Source organism: Myxocyprinus asiaticus, chromosome 3 (assembly GCF_019703515.2).
Source record: "Myxocyprinus asiaticus isolate MX2 ecotype Aquarium Trade chromosome 3, UBuf_Myxa_2, whole genome shotgun sequence".
Taxonomy (NCBI): Eukaryota; Metazoa; Chordata; class Actinopteri; order Cypriniformes; family Catostomidae; genus Myxocyprinus; species Myxocyprinus asiaticus.
The window spans coordinates 15,202,786-15,215,670 of NC_059346.1; the positions used below are offsets into that span (position 1 = coordinate 15,202,786).

Consider the following 12,885-nt stretch of genomic DNA (forward strand, 5'->3'; position numbering starts at 1 on the left):
CTAAAGGAAGGTGTTGTCCATCTTTTGGAATTTAATGATTTTAAAGAAATAGTTTATCTCTCTGCATAATACCCCCCCCCCCCCCCCCCCCCCGCACACTGTAGGCCTTTAATGTTTCCAATGATAGAAATGAATTACAAATCGAAAGGAAGGAAATGTAACTTTGTGGATAACTGTTCCATTTTTTTTTTTTTTCATTCATCAGTTTACCAGAGAAATAAAAAATAAACTGAACTTGTCATTTGCCTCTCTTTGTTTTTTACAAAATATTAAACCTCTCTTTGTGGGTGGATGGTTGGTTACATGTATGGTTCCTGTCCTCATATTCTAACTCATTGGTTTAGGGAACTAAGATCTGATATTTATATTAGTCTTTTGCTTGCTCATTCGGGTTTGCGTCAGAGTTTGAAAACCTCAGCTTTAGTCTGATACTTTGAGAGGCTTGACTTCCTGTAGTTTTGCATCGAGCAGGTTTTAAGGCGTTCATTTGTGAACTATGCGAGGGGGCCTAACATTTCCATCAAAAACATAGATCAACGATACAAACAGAAGGTGGGTATTGTTGTTTTATGAATATTGTCTTTGTAACATATTTTATGTCCAAAATCAGAAGACATGTTTATATGATGTGTTGGATTTTTGACATTCTTAAACTGTAGAGTATATGCATTCAACTATCTGACAGGAAATTGCAAATCTGAAAATGTTATAAGTGTTCCATGATGTTAATCATTAGATTTTTTGTTATTGAATAGTGTTGTTGAGAGTAGAACAAGGACACTTTGTCAGCCAGCAGAAAGTGTTGAACCGGAATGGTCATAACACATGCTTTGTTCACTAACTCAACTAGCACATGAGTGTGTCAAAGTAGGAGCAACCTCTTTAAATGTAAAAAAAATAAAAATCAATTGGCAGTTATGTCCTTCCATAATTGTTAATGGACTACAGTTTGCTCTGATTTCTCTTTGTTTGGAAGATCCTCTGTGCTGCATACAAACTGACCTTGATAAAAAACACTTAAGTTGAGAGGAAAGAACAGACCAATATATCAATATGCTTACCAAAAGCATGTGGATGGTGGTTTTGATGGTAAAGCTAGCTGACAATAGAGTTGTGTGACTATTTGTGCTCGTTTAAACTGCAACATTTTACTGTTTATTTTATTTTATTATACAGATTGCAATGGTGACTAACAGACTTTGGTGTGTACCGGTTCTTGTTTTGCTGTTCACTCTGAACAATCTGGTCACATCAAGATATCTCTCCAGGATGAAGAAGGAAATTAGCTACGACACAACATCCACAAACACCACTGACAGACACAGTACAAACATAACTGGACCTGAGACTGTAAAGACCACTGTGGACCATTTGAAGGCTATGAGTGCACAAACCATTGAGGTTAAAACTGATAGACCTGATTTAAACGACTCTGTGACAAGTATGGACCACCAAAATATTTCAGACTCGAGCCACACCCAAAAAAATGAAGGGAATGAGACTTCGGGAAACCACTTCAAAGGAACTGAGAGTGTGACAGTCAGCCAACCAACAGGTAATGAGAATACTTCGTACACCCAACTTCCTAAGAGAAATGATAGTATTGGACATATTTCACAAGCAGGAAGTTCTGCCCCCACATTTCCTGCATTGGTAGGGCCTGGTAAGGTAACTGAAATCCACACAACAGCAGCTACAACAAAAATACCTTTGGAAAAATCAACAACATCTACTGCACCTCGCTCAACAGCTTCACGCATCTTTAAAAACCAAACGTCAACCACGGAAAAGGCTCCCTTGTGTTTCACAGCTTCTCAGAGGGATGGACTTGTGAGTCACTGCCTTATCGCCATTGCTTCAATGGCTGCCCTGACAACCATCTTTATCATAAGCACCATCTGCCTGGCAACCAAACTCTCCAGATATAGATACAGACACAAGTCGCATCTTCTCCAGGAGACAGAGATGGTCTGCATTTCTGCCCTGATGAATGATACTGATCACCCAGTTCCAAAGCTAAGACACCCCAAGAGTAATGGAGCATTGATCCCTAATACTGAGGATGGAGATCCTGATGGAGATAATCTGACCCTGAACAGCTTTCTTCCTGATAATGATGGCCCACTTTAGAAGTTACAAGTTTCTTATGCATGCACTGAGCTTTTGCTGAAGTACTCTACTGATAGACCACAGAAAGACTATTGCCGTGAGATTACCTTAAATCACTGCTTTGTGGTTAGAAATAAATCATTCAGACATGACATAAACCCAGCTCTAAAACATTCTGCCTACCTTTACAATGAATTAAAAAAAAACTAGAGGTATAGTGGCCAAAAGCCATTATGTGGATTGCTTATCTAAAGGCTTTGAACCACTTCCTAAAACCACACGAACATCGCCCAGGGGTCTATTTGATGAGTCATCTGCGTTCTGCTCTATTCTTTGCTTTTCGTCTAGCTTTTTTTCCCCGAGTTTAGTCTATATGGCACCTTAGTATAATTTATTTGTACAATACTGAATAATAATGAGACACTTTTATATTTTACATTTTATATTTCACGTTTTTGTATGCCTGATAGCAGTTTAAATCCTAAATTGTAATTTTTGTGCTGAAATACTATACTACTCCCTGAAAAGCTCAGGCACTACACTTGGCAGAATGTATTACTGAACATGCACTAGAATATGTTCTATTCCTGTTTGTGGTTAAAGTAGTGCCATATAATTTACTCAAAGAGAGAGTAAGCCTAAAACATTTTTAAGTCTTTAAGCTTTTAGTATAGCATCGTTGCGAATGTACATAAAATGCATTTAAATGTACCCAGATTATTTTTTTTTTACTTTTTTTTTTTTTACTTTTGTACAGAAGGCTTTTCCATTGTCTCCTTTTTTGAATCAAAGGAAATAAAAAAATGCTTTGACCAAAGTCAACAGGATTGGCACATCTGGGAAAAAAAAAAAACAGAATGAGAAAACAACATAAATCATATTTCAGTCTTTCACATTTAGGTCCTTTAATATGTTTTGCTTTGTTTATAATACCATATTTAATAAAAGGACAAACCTTTGTTGTGTATGATTTCAGATGTCGATAGGCTAATAGACCCTGTGTATGTAATTTTTATATACCTGTACTGTTCTGTACTATGTTTGTTCAAGCGCTTGTCAGATAAATATATTGCCCAGTGTTCAGAAAACCTTCTTCAAGTGCATCATGCCATCAATTACTTAGCAGGGCTCACAGTGATTATTCTGTTAGTTATTTAGAAATAACTAAATGGTGTGCAAGGCCTGAGACCAGTCTGCATTGTTTACCCTGTTACTGTTACCTGAATTCATTTTGTAATTGTTAAATAAATAAGTGCAATTGAATTTGTTTGTGAAACTGTTACATTTGAAGTGGTACAAAACAGTATGATGACCTTTTGACCAATCAATAGCTATCTCTTTGATGGTATAAATGGAAGAGGGGTACAGTAATCATTTTAGGCTGTAAAAATCTCTTTACAATGTTCTGATCTGTAATGTCCTACAGCTTTTAGGAGAATGCAGTTTGATTGACGTCCTTCTCTATATGACTGTGTTCTGGAAGAGAGAGAGAAGGAAAGAAAACAGGGAGGAGATGGAGAATGAGGGAGGGAAATGTCCTTCGACAATTATCCTTAACTGATTTTTTTTAGGAAAACACACACAGTCAGAATCTACCATAAGCCTTTCAGGACAACACAGGCAGCTATTTTTCCTGCCCTCACTGTTTTTGTCTTTCTTTCTTTCTTTTTTAACTGTAACAAGTTTTGTTATCACAGAACATCAGACAAAAGAAGGAACAATACAGCAGTGAGTATTTTTATATTTCCTTCAAATAGAGGGCATATGACGCACAATTCCCTTGCACTATCTGCATCATATCTTTTTTTTTTTTTTTTGTGTGAGGTGTTTTATTTACAAATTTTCTCAAATTTAATTTCCTCAATAATTCTGTGTTGGCTTTCCATTTGTTTCTTTGTCCTTTTTCTTTAGTGGAAGGGTTTTCAATGTTTTTTTTGTTTTTGTTTTTGTTTTTTTGTCTGCAGAGTTAAATTATTTATGTATTTCAATTAATGCAAACCTTCCAAAACAATCTGAGAATATCCACAACTTAACATTTTGCTATTTGGAAATAAGTAAAACAACTTATTTAATCATATCATATTAGATTGTGTAAGTGTTGTTTTTATTTTTTTACATTTATGTTTTTAAAATTATAAATATACATTTAGAAGTGTACATTTTGCATTGGCATTTCTAACACAATTTCATGAAAACCCTGCAGTTCCATGACGAACAGCTAGGGTTTTGTGCCAGGCTGTGAAACCCTGTATTAGTGGCACCAGTAAGGCTGTTTCTCTGTGCCTTTATAATTTTTTATAACTCTTCACATAAAACATAAAACTTTTACATAAAAAAAAAAAGAGTTGCCAAAGGCTGACAGGGCCCATGAATGACTGGTTTGATTTTCGGTGTGGAGCTTAGTCCGTTGTAAAACAATGGGCATAGAATGGATTTCAACCTGCAGGACCACCTTGATTTCTGTGGTGATGATTTTTCATTATTATTTTTGAAATAGTTTTTAATAAAAGCCTAATAATTCAAGCTCTATTGGATGGTGCTCAATATACAATCACTGAGCACTTTATTAGGAACACTATTTTCCTACTAAAGTGCCCAACGTGGTGTTCTGCTGTTGTAGCCCATCCGCCTCATGGTTCCACATGTTGTGCATTCTGAGATGCTATTCTGCTCACCACAATTACATAAAGTACAGAGTGGTTATCTGAGTTACCGTAGACTTTGTCAGTTCAAACCAGTATGGCCATTCTCTGTTGACCTCTCCCATCAACAAGGCATTTCCATCCGCAGAACTGCCGCTCACTGGATGTTTTTTTGTTTTAGGCACCATTCTGAGTAAACTGTAGAGACTGCTGTGTGTGAAAATCTAGGAGATCAGCAGTTACAGAAATACTCAAACCAGCCCGTCTGGCACCAACAATCATGCCACGGTCTTAATCACTGAGATTTCAGAAAACGTTTACCCATTCTGATGGTTGATGTGAACATTAACTGAAGTTCCTGACCCGTATCTGCATGATTTTATGCATTGCACTGCTGCCACACGATTGGCTGATTAGATAATCACATGAATAAGTAGGTGAACAGGTGTTCCTAATAAAGTGCTCAGTGAGTGTAGGTTACATTGATAAGTTTAAGTGGAATAGTTCATTTGTGAATTCCCATTTTTCAGTCCAAACCTCATTTTGACCATCTGCAGCAGTGCTGGCCCATCCTGCAAGCAATACAGGTGACCGACTTATCTGACGGGGCCCCGCGAACACGTGCAAAACATTTGAACATGTCATTGAATTTAAAACATTGATGACTTTTAATCTGAAACTCTCCGCATTCCAATGGTTTACAAAGCGCTTACTGCTAACTAATGTTCAACACGCGTGGACCTTATCATTTAACATACAAATCACAATGACGGTGAAAACAAAAAACATCATATTACATATAAAATGAGCTCTGAATAATCACAAAAAGACAAATAACTGAAAGTAACAACAAATAAAATAACAGCAATGTATCTAAAATTGTCAAGTGAAGCTAAGCTTAAAATTGCTTATTCTTACTGTCTTGTTGCTTTATAACTCCAGTCTTCAGATGGTGAGATGACTTAAACTATTATTTTTGCACCACAATATATCAGTATGAACCAAGAAAATGAATATCATAAGTGTGTTCTTGACTAGTGTAGAAAGAATCTTGTTGGTCTCTGGCCCATCTCATTGCAGCTGGGCTGTAAATACAGGTCTGTGAGTTGCGGCTCTCCCATGTCTAGCTGCACCCTTTAGAAATATATAAGTGGCCATTCTTTTGCTTTTCTGTGGTGAGCGGGTGGCATCCACCAGGCAGGGAAATTACAAACCGGGCCTGGACTCCTTCTGCCTCCACCCCAAGTAAGTAGTGACTGGATGTAACAGGAATAGCTCTCCTGCAAGGCAACAGAAACATGAAAAATGTACTCTGAGTTAAGTAATGTGTGTGATATTCTATCACTCGTACGCTAATTTGCTTGCCGTAGCAAGGTGCACTGAAAAAAGTGTTAACCTACAATTGTTACCGCAAGGATCTATTTCTACTTGATCTAACACATAAAAAAATCCTTTGGTTGGTGTAACCTAATTTGTCAGGTTGATTTTGCCAGATTAAATAACATTTTTGACTTGAATATAACCAGTTAATTTAGATGCAACCACATGAAGCACATTTTTAGGTTACCTGACAATGCATTTTTCTTTATAATAAGAGTAATTCGATTACCTCCTCAATATTCAAATGCTAAATGCAATATTCACAATAAAAAAAGCAAATTAACAAACGCTGAGTCTGATAAGCAAAAAAGATTATAAATAGATATAAATACTTCCTTTCTGTGATACAAAGGGAATTCAGAGTACCAGCTCTCTGTTTAGATTGACAGATGACCTTAAGATGTCTGATTCTACATTCACTGCAGTTGGCAAAAAACTAATTGTTCAGATTGTACACAAAGTAGAGCAAAGACTTTTGAGAGTTCATTCCCCTTACAAAAACACTGTACCATGGTAATCAGATGGTTATACCAAGGTACTTGTCATACCATGATACTGAATAATTGCCATATTCATGTACCATAGTATAATGGTATTCCAAGGTACTTCAAAGAATACAATTGTCCAAAAATATAGTAATATCATGGTACTTTTATAGTCCTCTTAAAACTTTTTCCTCTGTGTACCCTTCTGTGTGAATGTGATTTGTTGTTTGTCCATAGGCAATATACTGATTTGTACTAAATACTGCACTATAACTGTCTTGATACATGCTAACAATTTTGATGCTGTGGAGATTAATGCTCATAATACCCATATCTGTGTCCATGTCCTCACAGGTCTATAAAGGAAGTATGTCACTCTCTGCTTCTCTGCGCTTTGTCTATGTGCTCCTAGTTGCTCTCTGGGGCAGCAGTTGCTTCATTGAAGCCGTCCCGTTCAACGCGTCCATGGAGGGCAGCGGGAACGAACCCGAACTCATCTTTCCCATCGCTCGGACCACCCATGTTCCCCCTTCCCCCTCCACTTCTCCAAACATCACCACCACCTTCATCCGCATCAAAGACTTTATCTTCAACCAGGTGGTGGACTTCCTGAAGGAGAACTTGCTGCTTATTATAGTTGTGACTTCTCTCTTAGTAGTCATCATCTTCATCGTCTGCTGTGCCTCTGCGATGAGCCACAAACGCAAACTTGAGGCCTACTACCCACCGAAGACCTATGCCCCCAGGAAATATATGAGCCAACCCAACAGAGCTATGGAGAAGCCACAACAGACCAAACCTCAAAACCAGATCCAGGATGTCAAGATGACAGCTTCAAATACCCACAGAGAACCTTCTAAAGCACTAGTAGGGGAGAAGGAAGGGAAAGACCCCCGACCCAGGCTGAAGGAGGTCCAGAAGATGGAGGACGTTGAAGAGGTGGAGATACAGAAAGATGACACCAAGAAGAGAGAGGAACCACAGCCAAGCACCTCAAATGCCACCTCAAGTCAGCCGCAGGTCTGTACCTGCCATCTCAGAAAGGCCAATCCCTCTACAGCGTGAGGGAGCTTTTTCATTAATGGCTAGGAATAACATTGATTCCATAACTGTCTGTCTGAAAACTTTTTCCACTGTTAGATATTAATTTTTTGGTAAGCCTCCGTGTGCTTTCCTTGCTTTGAAACCTTTGTATGTTCCATCTGTATGAGTTCTGACAGACAGAGAGAGAGAGAGAGAAAGAGAGGGAGAGAAAATGATGTGTGTGTTTGTTTGGTAACATTATACAATAAGGTTGTATTTGTTAACATTATTTAAAGGAATATTCCAGGTTCAGTACACATTAACCTCAATCGACAGCAAAAAATAATTTTGAAAAAAACAAAAATTGAGGTTACAATGAAGCACTTACAATGGAAGTGAATGGGGCCCATTTTTGGAGGGTTTAAAGGCAGAAATGTGAAGCTTATAATTTTGTAAAAGCATTTACATTAATTCTTCTGTTTAAACTTGTGTATTATTTGAGCCGCAAAGTTGTTTAAATCCTCATTTTTACAGTCAGTTTAGGGTTTTAGGATTTGATGACTACATCGTCATGGCAGCAAAGTTGTAAAATTGGCTATAACTTTACTGAGAAAAGGTTGGTAAGCAATTTTATCACACTAAAATTATGTTAACACGTATATTGTTTACGTCTTGTGGCTATACTTTTGAAACGGTGACTATTTGAATGTTTACGGATTGGCCCCATTGTAAGTGCCTCACTGTATCAATTTTTTTTGTTTTGTTTTTTAAAGAAAAGGAGGGGCAAGTCAAAATACATTTGTGTTGTAATCAACATTATACCACAAATGCTGTCGATTGAGCTTAACTTGATTTGAACCCTGAATATTCCTTTAACTGCATTAGTTAACATTAACAATTAACAATCATTTTACAGCATTTATGGTGAATGTTGAACATACTAATACATTTTGCATATGTTAACATTAAGAAATGCATTACGAACTAACATGGTTCATTGTTAGTTCATAATAGTTTATTAAAATTAGAAACTTATAGAAACTTATTGTAAAGTGTTACCATTTGTTCAGCTCATTTCTTGTGTCTTTCTATTTTATTTTTTTTTTTATAAGAGGGAAAAAGCTTATTTCTACAGTCTGACAATAATTATGTCCAGTTGGAAAATAAAATTGTGTACATGAACAGCATTTGTATATTACTTTCTAGTTTTGAGAAACTTGAGAAACAGTGTTTTGACCACTTTCCTTGACTATATTCTAAATGCAATATTTATATGCATGGAAATACATAATTTACACCAACTTTTTAAAGTTATTGTCAGGTGTTGTACATTAAGACATTAAGGTTATTTTATATAAACCGAGTCAAGACTTTCTTTAACATTGAATTAACTTTTTTTTTTTTAAGTTAAATGATTTTGTCATAAAATTAACTTTCCAGTATCTCCTTTTCTGTTCCGAATCAATAAAAACTTGTTTCAAAAATACAGATATAATGTGAGGTAAAGACTAAAGATTGTGTTTTGTTAGTAAGTCAACAGTTTACATAAAATAAAATAAAGGCCTGGTAAATTCAACATTTAAGCAGGACAATGTTAAAATATTATTATTGTTATTGTTAGTTATTATTATTAGTAGTAGTAGTATCTAGACTACTGTATCAATTATATTAAATTATTAGATGTATAAAACAAACTGCTTTCTTGGGTCCTGTCTGTTTGTCTGATGTCCATTTGTCAAAAGAATATCAAGAGCTTAACAGAAAATTGCTTTATCATCTAGAGTTGGTTTGGCTGTATAGCATATGAAACCCAAGAACCCCAACAAGAGAGTACAGCAGAGCTTAATGGCGGCAGCTACAGTGTTTTTGTCACATCCAAATAATATTTTAGAAGTTCATTCCAAGAGGTTCCAAAGACAGATCAAACTCAAGGTTAAGATTCCAGACCCATACATCTGGCCTTGACGGAAATATACTGGTTTTACTTTCATTCGAAAACCATTCTGACACTATGCCAGTATTAAAATTTTTGTGGACATTTTAAGTTTACCAAGATTTAGTCACTACAGATACATTATTCCCAATCCACATGGATCTAAAGTTCTCAGGTGAGAACTCATTCCTCCATGCCACAGATACTTTCTCATAAAAACACTGCTCTAACCTCTCAAAATATACACAGCTTCTATTCCAGCTATGATATCAGCCTCTCATGGATTAATATCCACTTGAATGCAAATTAGCTTCATAACTGAAATTAAAACCCCACGGTAATGGCACAAGGCCAAGTGTTGGCAGCGTATTCACCAAAGAGCAAACATCCAAAGATATGCAGTAAAGGCTTAGGTTGAAACCTGAGCCCTGAAAAAGAACTTTAGAACAGGGTTGAATTCCCACCTCTCTTTTGTCAACAAGGTGCTAAATAATTCTGGAAATACACACTCCTCTAATTTCATTAGAAGACAGTGACATGAGCTCTCATCACTCCTGAAGGATTCGATATGGACTTGAGCTTGATTTTGGCTGTGGTCAACATAATCAAATAGCTTACCTGGAATTCATCTTCATATTTTGTGTACCAGAAAGAAGGGCAAAAGTACTCAACAGACCATCAAATAATATATTTTGTCATGAAATGGTTATTAGAAGTGTCCTAACCAAAACTGCTCTACTGACCTGAGGCAGTGGTGTCATGGGAAAAGCAACTGGAGCGGCCAATTAATTCACATTGCGAAGATGATGCAAAACAGGTAACACAAAACCTTAAGTCTGCCATTAAAGTTTGATGGGCCGCTACCCAGAATTTTCAGGGTAAGCATGGACCGTTCTCTGGAAAGGACGTGAAGAAAGAGAAAAGAGGTTAAAAGAGAGGGGTAAGCTGGAAAAGGGCAAGAATGGTGAGTACCACATCTCTTTGTCGAAGTTACACATTTAGAGTCAAGATGCACAAGAAAGAAAATATATCCTGGCAAAACTTAATGGAGGAGTCCATCAGGTTAATTAAGTTTGATCAACTGATTTGTTTACAGTAAAAGAATAGCATGTACTGACTTCTTCCTCTGTCCCTTCTCAATCTTCTTCTACTGGACATGTCTCCCTCAAGTGAGCCATGTGTCCTTGTCTTCTCCACTGTTTCTTGTTGTTTCATTGTTCATCTCTCCTTGCTGGCCTCGTCTTGACCCCCTGCCCCAAAGGCTGCTGCTGTCCCTGTCCTGGTGCTCTGGTTCTGTGCGAGTCCCTGGGTCTATATACTCTACCTCGTTCCGTCCCCCTAAGCACCTCCATCCTCTCTGTGGCCCGGAATCGGCTCTGCAACGTCGATAACGTGTTCCAGCCATACTCAGGCCTACAAGAGTTGAGCCTCAGCCACAATCAACTGGCTCGTTTCCCACGTGGGCTGCCTTCAAGTCTAGAGACGCTTCAGCTTCAAGAGAACCAGATCACCTACATCACCGCTGGGTCTCTGAGACAGCTGGGGAACCTCACACGCCTGGACCTGGACGACAACCGAATACGGGCGATTCAGCCAGGTGCACTATTAAGACTGACCAGGCTGAAGATGTTGACTCTCAAGGGGAACAGATTGTCTCATCTCCCAGCAAACTTACCTTCTTCACTAATATACCTTGATGTGTCAGCAAATTGCATATCTACACTAGATCTACCTTCACTGAGTGCTTTGGTGAACCTGCAGGTGTTAAAGATTAATAGTAACTGTTTGCGTTCTATACCTGAGCGGGCATTTGATGGACTGTCCCGTCTCCAGTCAGTGGAACTAGCCAATAACCTATGGGTTTGTGAATGTGACATACTGTACCTGTATAGGTGGCTACTGATGGACCGGTTACGGATGGCTACAGTTCTAGTGTGTACGGCTCCTTTGCACTTGGCACAGAAGTTGCTTTTAACTCTATCAGTCATTGCCATCTGTCCAAAACTATTGAAGCCTATTGAAAGAATGCCATCTGTAAATACAACCACAGCATCTGGGAAAGTGGTTGAAACCCAAGTAGCTCACACAACAAGTGCTTCTATGCTGAATAGATCTGACACTGCATGCAAAATCAGTTCATTAAGATTTCAAGAATCTTCAAAACTATCAGAGAGTGCAATATCATCTGCAGAGACTCTCACAAAACAGTCATCTTTTCATGGAAACCTATCAAGGTCCTTCTTTGGATCAGACCAGCCTACATTAGAGAGACTGAGCTATGAGGACTGCCTCTCTCTCAATTTCTTGGCTATTTTACCCCAGTCCACCCAATTACCCTACAGTCCAGCCACAGATGAAGATCCTGGTTGTCTAGAGAATTCAACAGGTCAGCAACCAGGAGCATCAGCCATTGTGGTGTCTGGCAATTCTGTGACCCCTACCAAAGAGGTCGGACTGCAGCCTGAGCTTACTCCTCAGACAATACTGCAGTCCAGTGACACAGCGCTCATTGCAGTGTTGGCTGTGCTCTGTGTGTTTACAGGATTCTTAATGCTAACAGTGCTGTTGGTACTGAGGAACGTTTTCCTGCGAAACCTGAGAGTAGCACCATTCCCACAGGTTCAGGGTGAAAATAGCACACATTGAGTGCATTTACATATAAACCAATACACTGATAACTACCAAAAATTAGTTCATTCAATAAACCAGACAACACAAGAAAACCACGTTTACATGAGATTTGAAATTCAAAAACACTTGAGCACATCAGATAAGCTGGTAAGAACACTGGTAAAAGTGTCCAGGTGCCAGGGGGTATGCAAAAACAACTGGATTTTGCTTTGTTTAACCTATAAAACAAAATGCATGACTTAAAAATAAATAGGGCTGGATAAAAATATAGATTTCCCGATTAACCACAATCTTAATTTGAACAATCTCTATATCTAATCTCAAGATCAATCTTTTTATATGCAATGTTCAGCATCGAGATCCTTTTGGATTTTGCAACTACATGTTGAGAAGTAAAGTTTGGTTTGACTCGTTCCGTGTGATGTGTACAAAGACGAGATCCATGCAATCCATTTGTCATTAAATAATATCTCTTTCAATATACTTCCTGTTCACTAGTCAGTTGTGGATCAAAACAACAAAAAATTATAATTTAATTCTAATATAGAAGCCATGCAACTTTCTCATTAATTTGCGCTCATCCAACAAAATGCTGTACAGCCAGTAGTCTTAATCCCAGTTAGCACACAAACATTTCTAAGATGTCTGATTAAGCATCGCATTCTTATTAACATTTGCTAAA

At 37.8% G+C, this 12,885-nt stretch overlaps 3 protein-coding genes across 3 annotated transcripts; all 3 read left to right on the plus strand.

Annotated features, from left to right (window-relative positions):
- The first annotated feature begins 390 nt into the window (after nt 1–390).
- On the plus strand, nt 391–3,366 carry LOC127428570 (P-selectin glycoprotein ligand 1-like). The gene is made up of 2 exons (XM_051677003.1): nt 391–552; nt 1,177–3,366. The coding sequence occupies exon 2, from the start codon at nt 1,183–1,185 to the stop codon at nt 2,128–2,130; it is 948 nt and encodes a 315-aa protein (XP_051532963.1). The 5' UTR covers nt 391–552; nt 1,177–1,182; the 3' UTR covers nt 2,131–3,366.
- A 160-nt stretch (nt 3,367–3,526) lies between these two features.
- On the plus strand, nt 3,527–9,414 carry LOC127428580 (transmembrane protein 119-like). The gene is made up of 2 exons (XM_051677008.1): nt 3,527–3,837; nt 6,971–9,414. The coding sequence occupies exon 2, from the start codon at nt 6,986–6,988 to the stop codon at nt 7,679–7,681; it is 696 nt and encodes a 231-aa protein (XP_051532968.1). The 5' UTR covers nt 3,527–3,837; nt 6,971–6,985; the 3' UTR covers nt 7,682–9,414.
- Nucleotides 9,415–10,748: 1,334 nt separating this feature from the next.
- On the plus strand, nt 10,749–12,218 carry LOC127417233 (leucine-rich repeat transmembrane protein FLRT3-like). Its single transcript, XM_051657100.1, has one exon. The coding sequence runs from the start codon at nt 10,749–10,751 to the stop codon at nt 12,216–12,218; it is 1,470 nt and encodes a 489-aa protein (XP_051513060.1).
- The last annotated feature ends 667 nt before the right edge of the window (nt 12,219–12,885 follow it).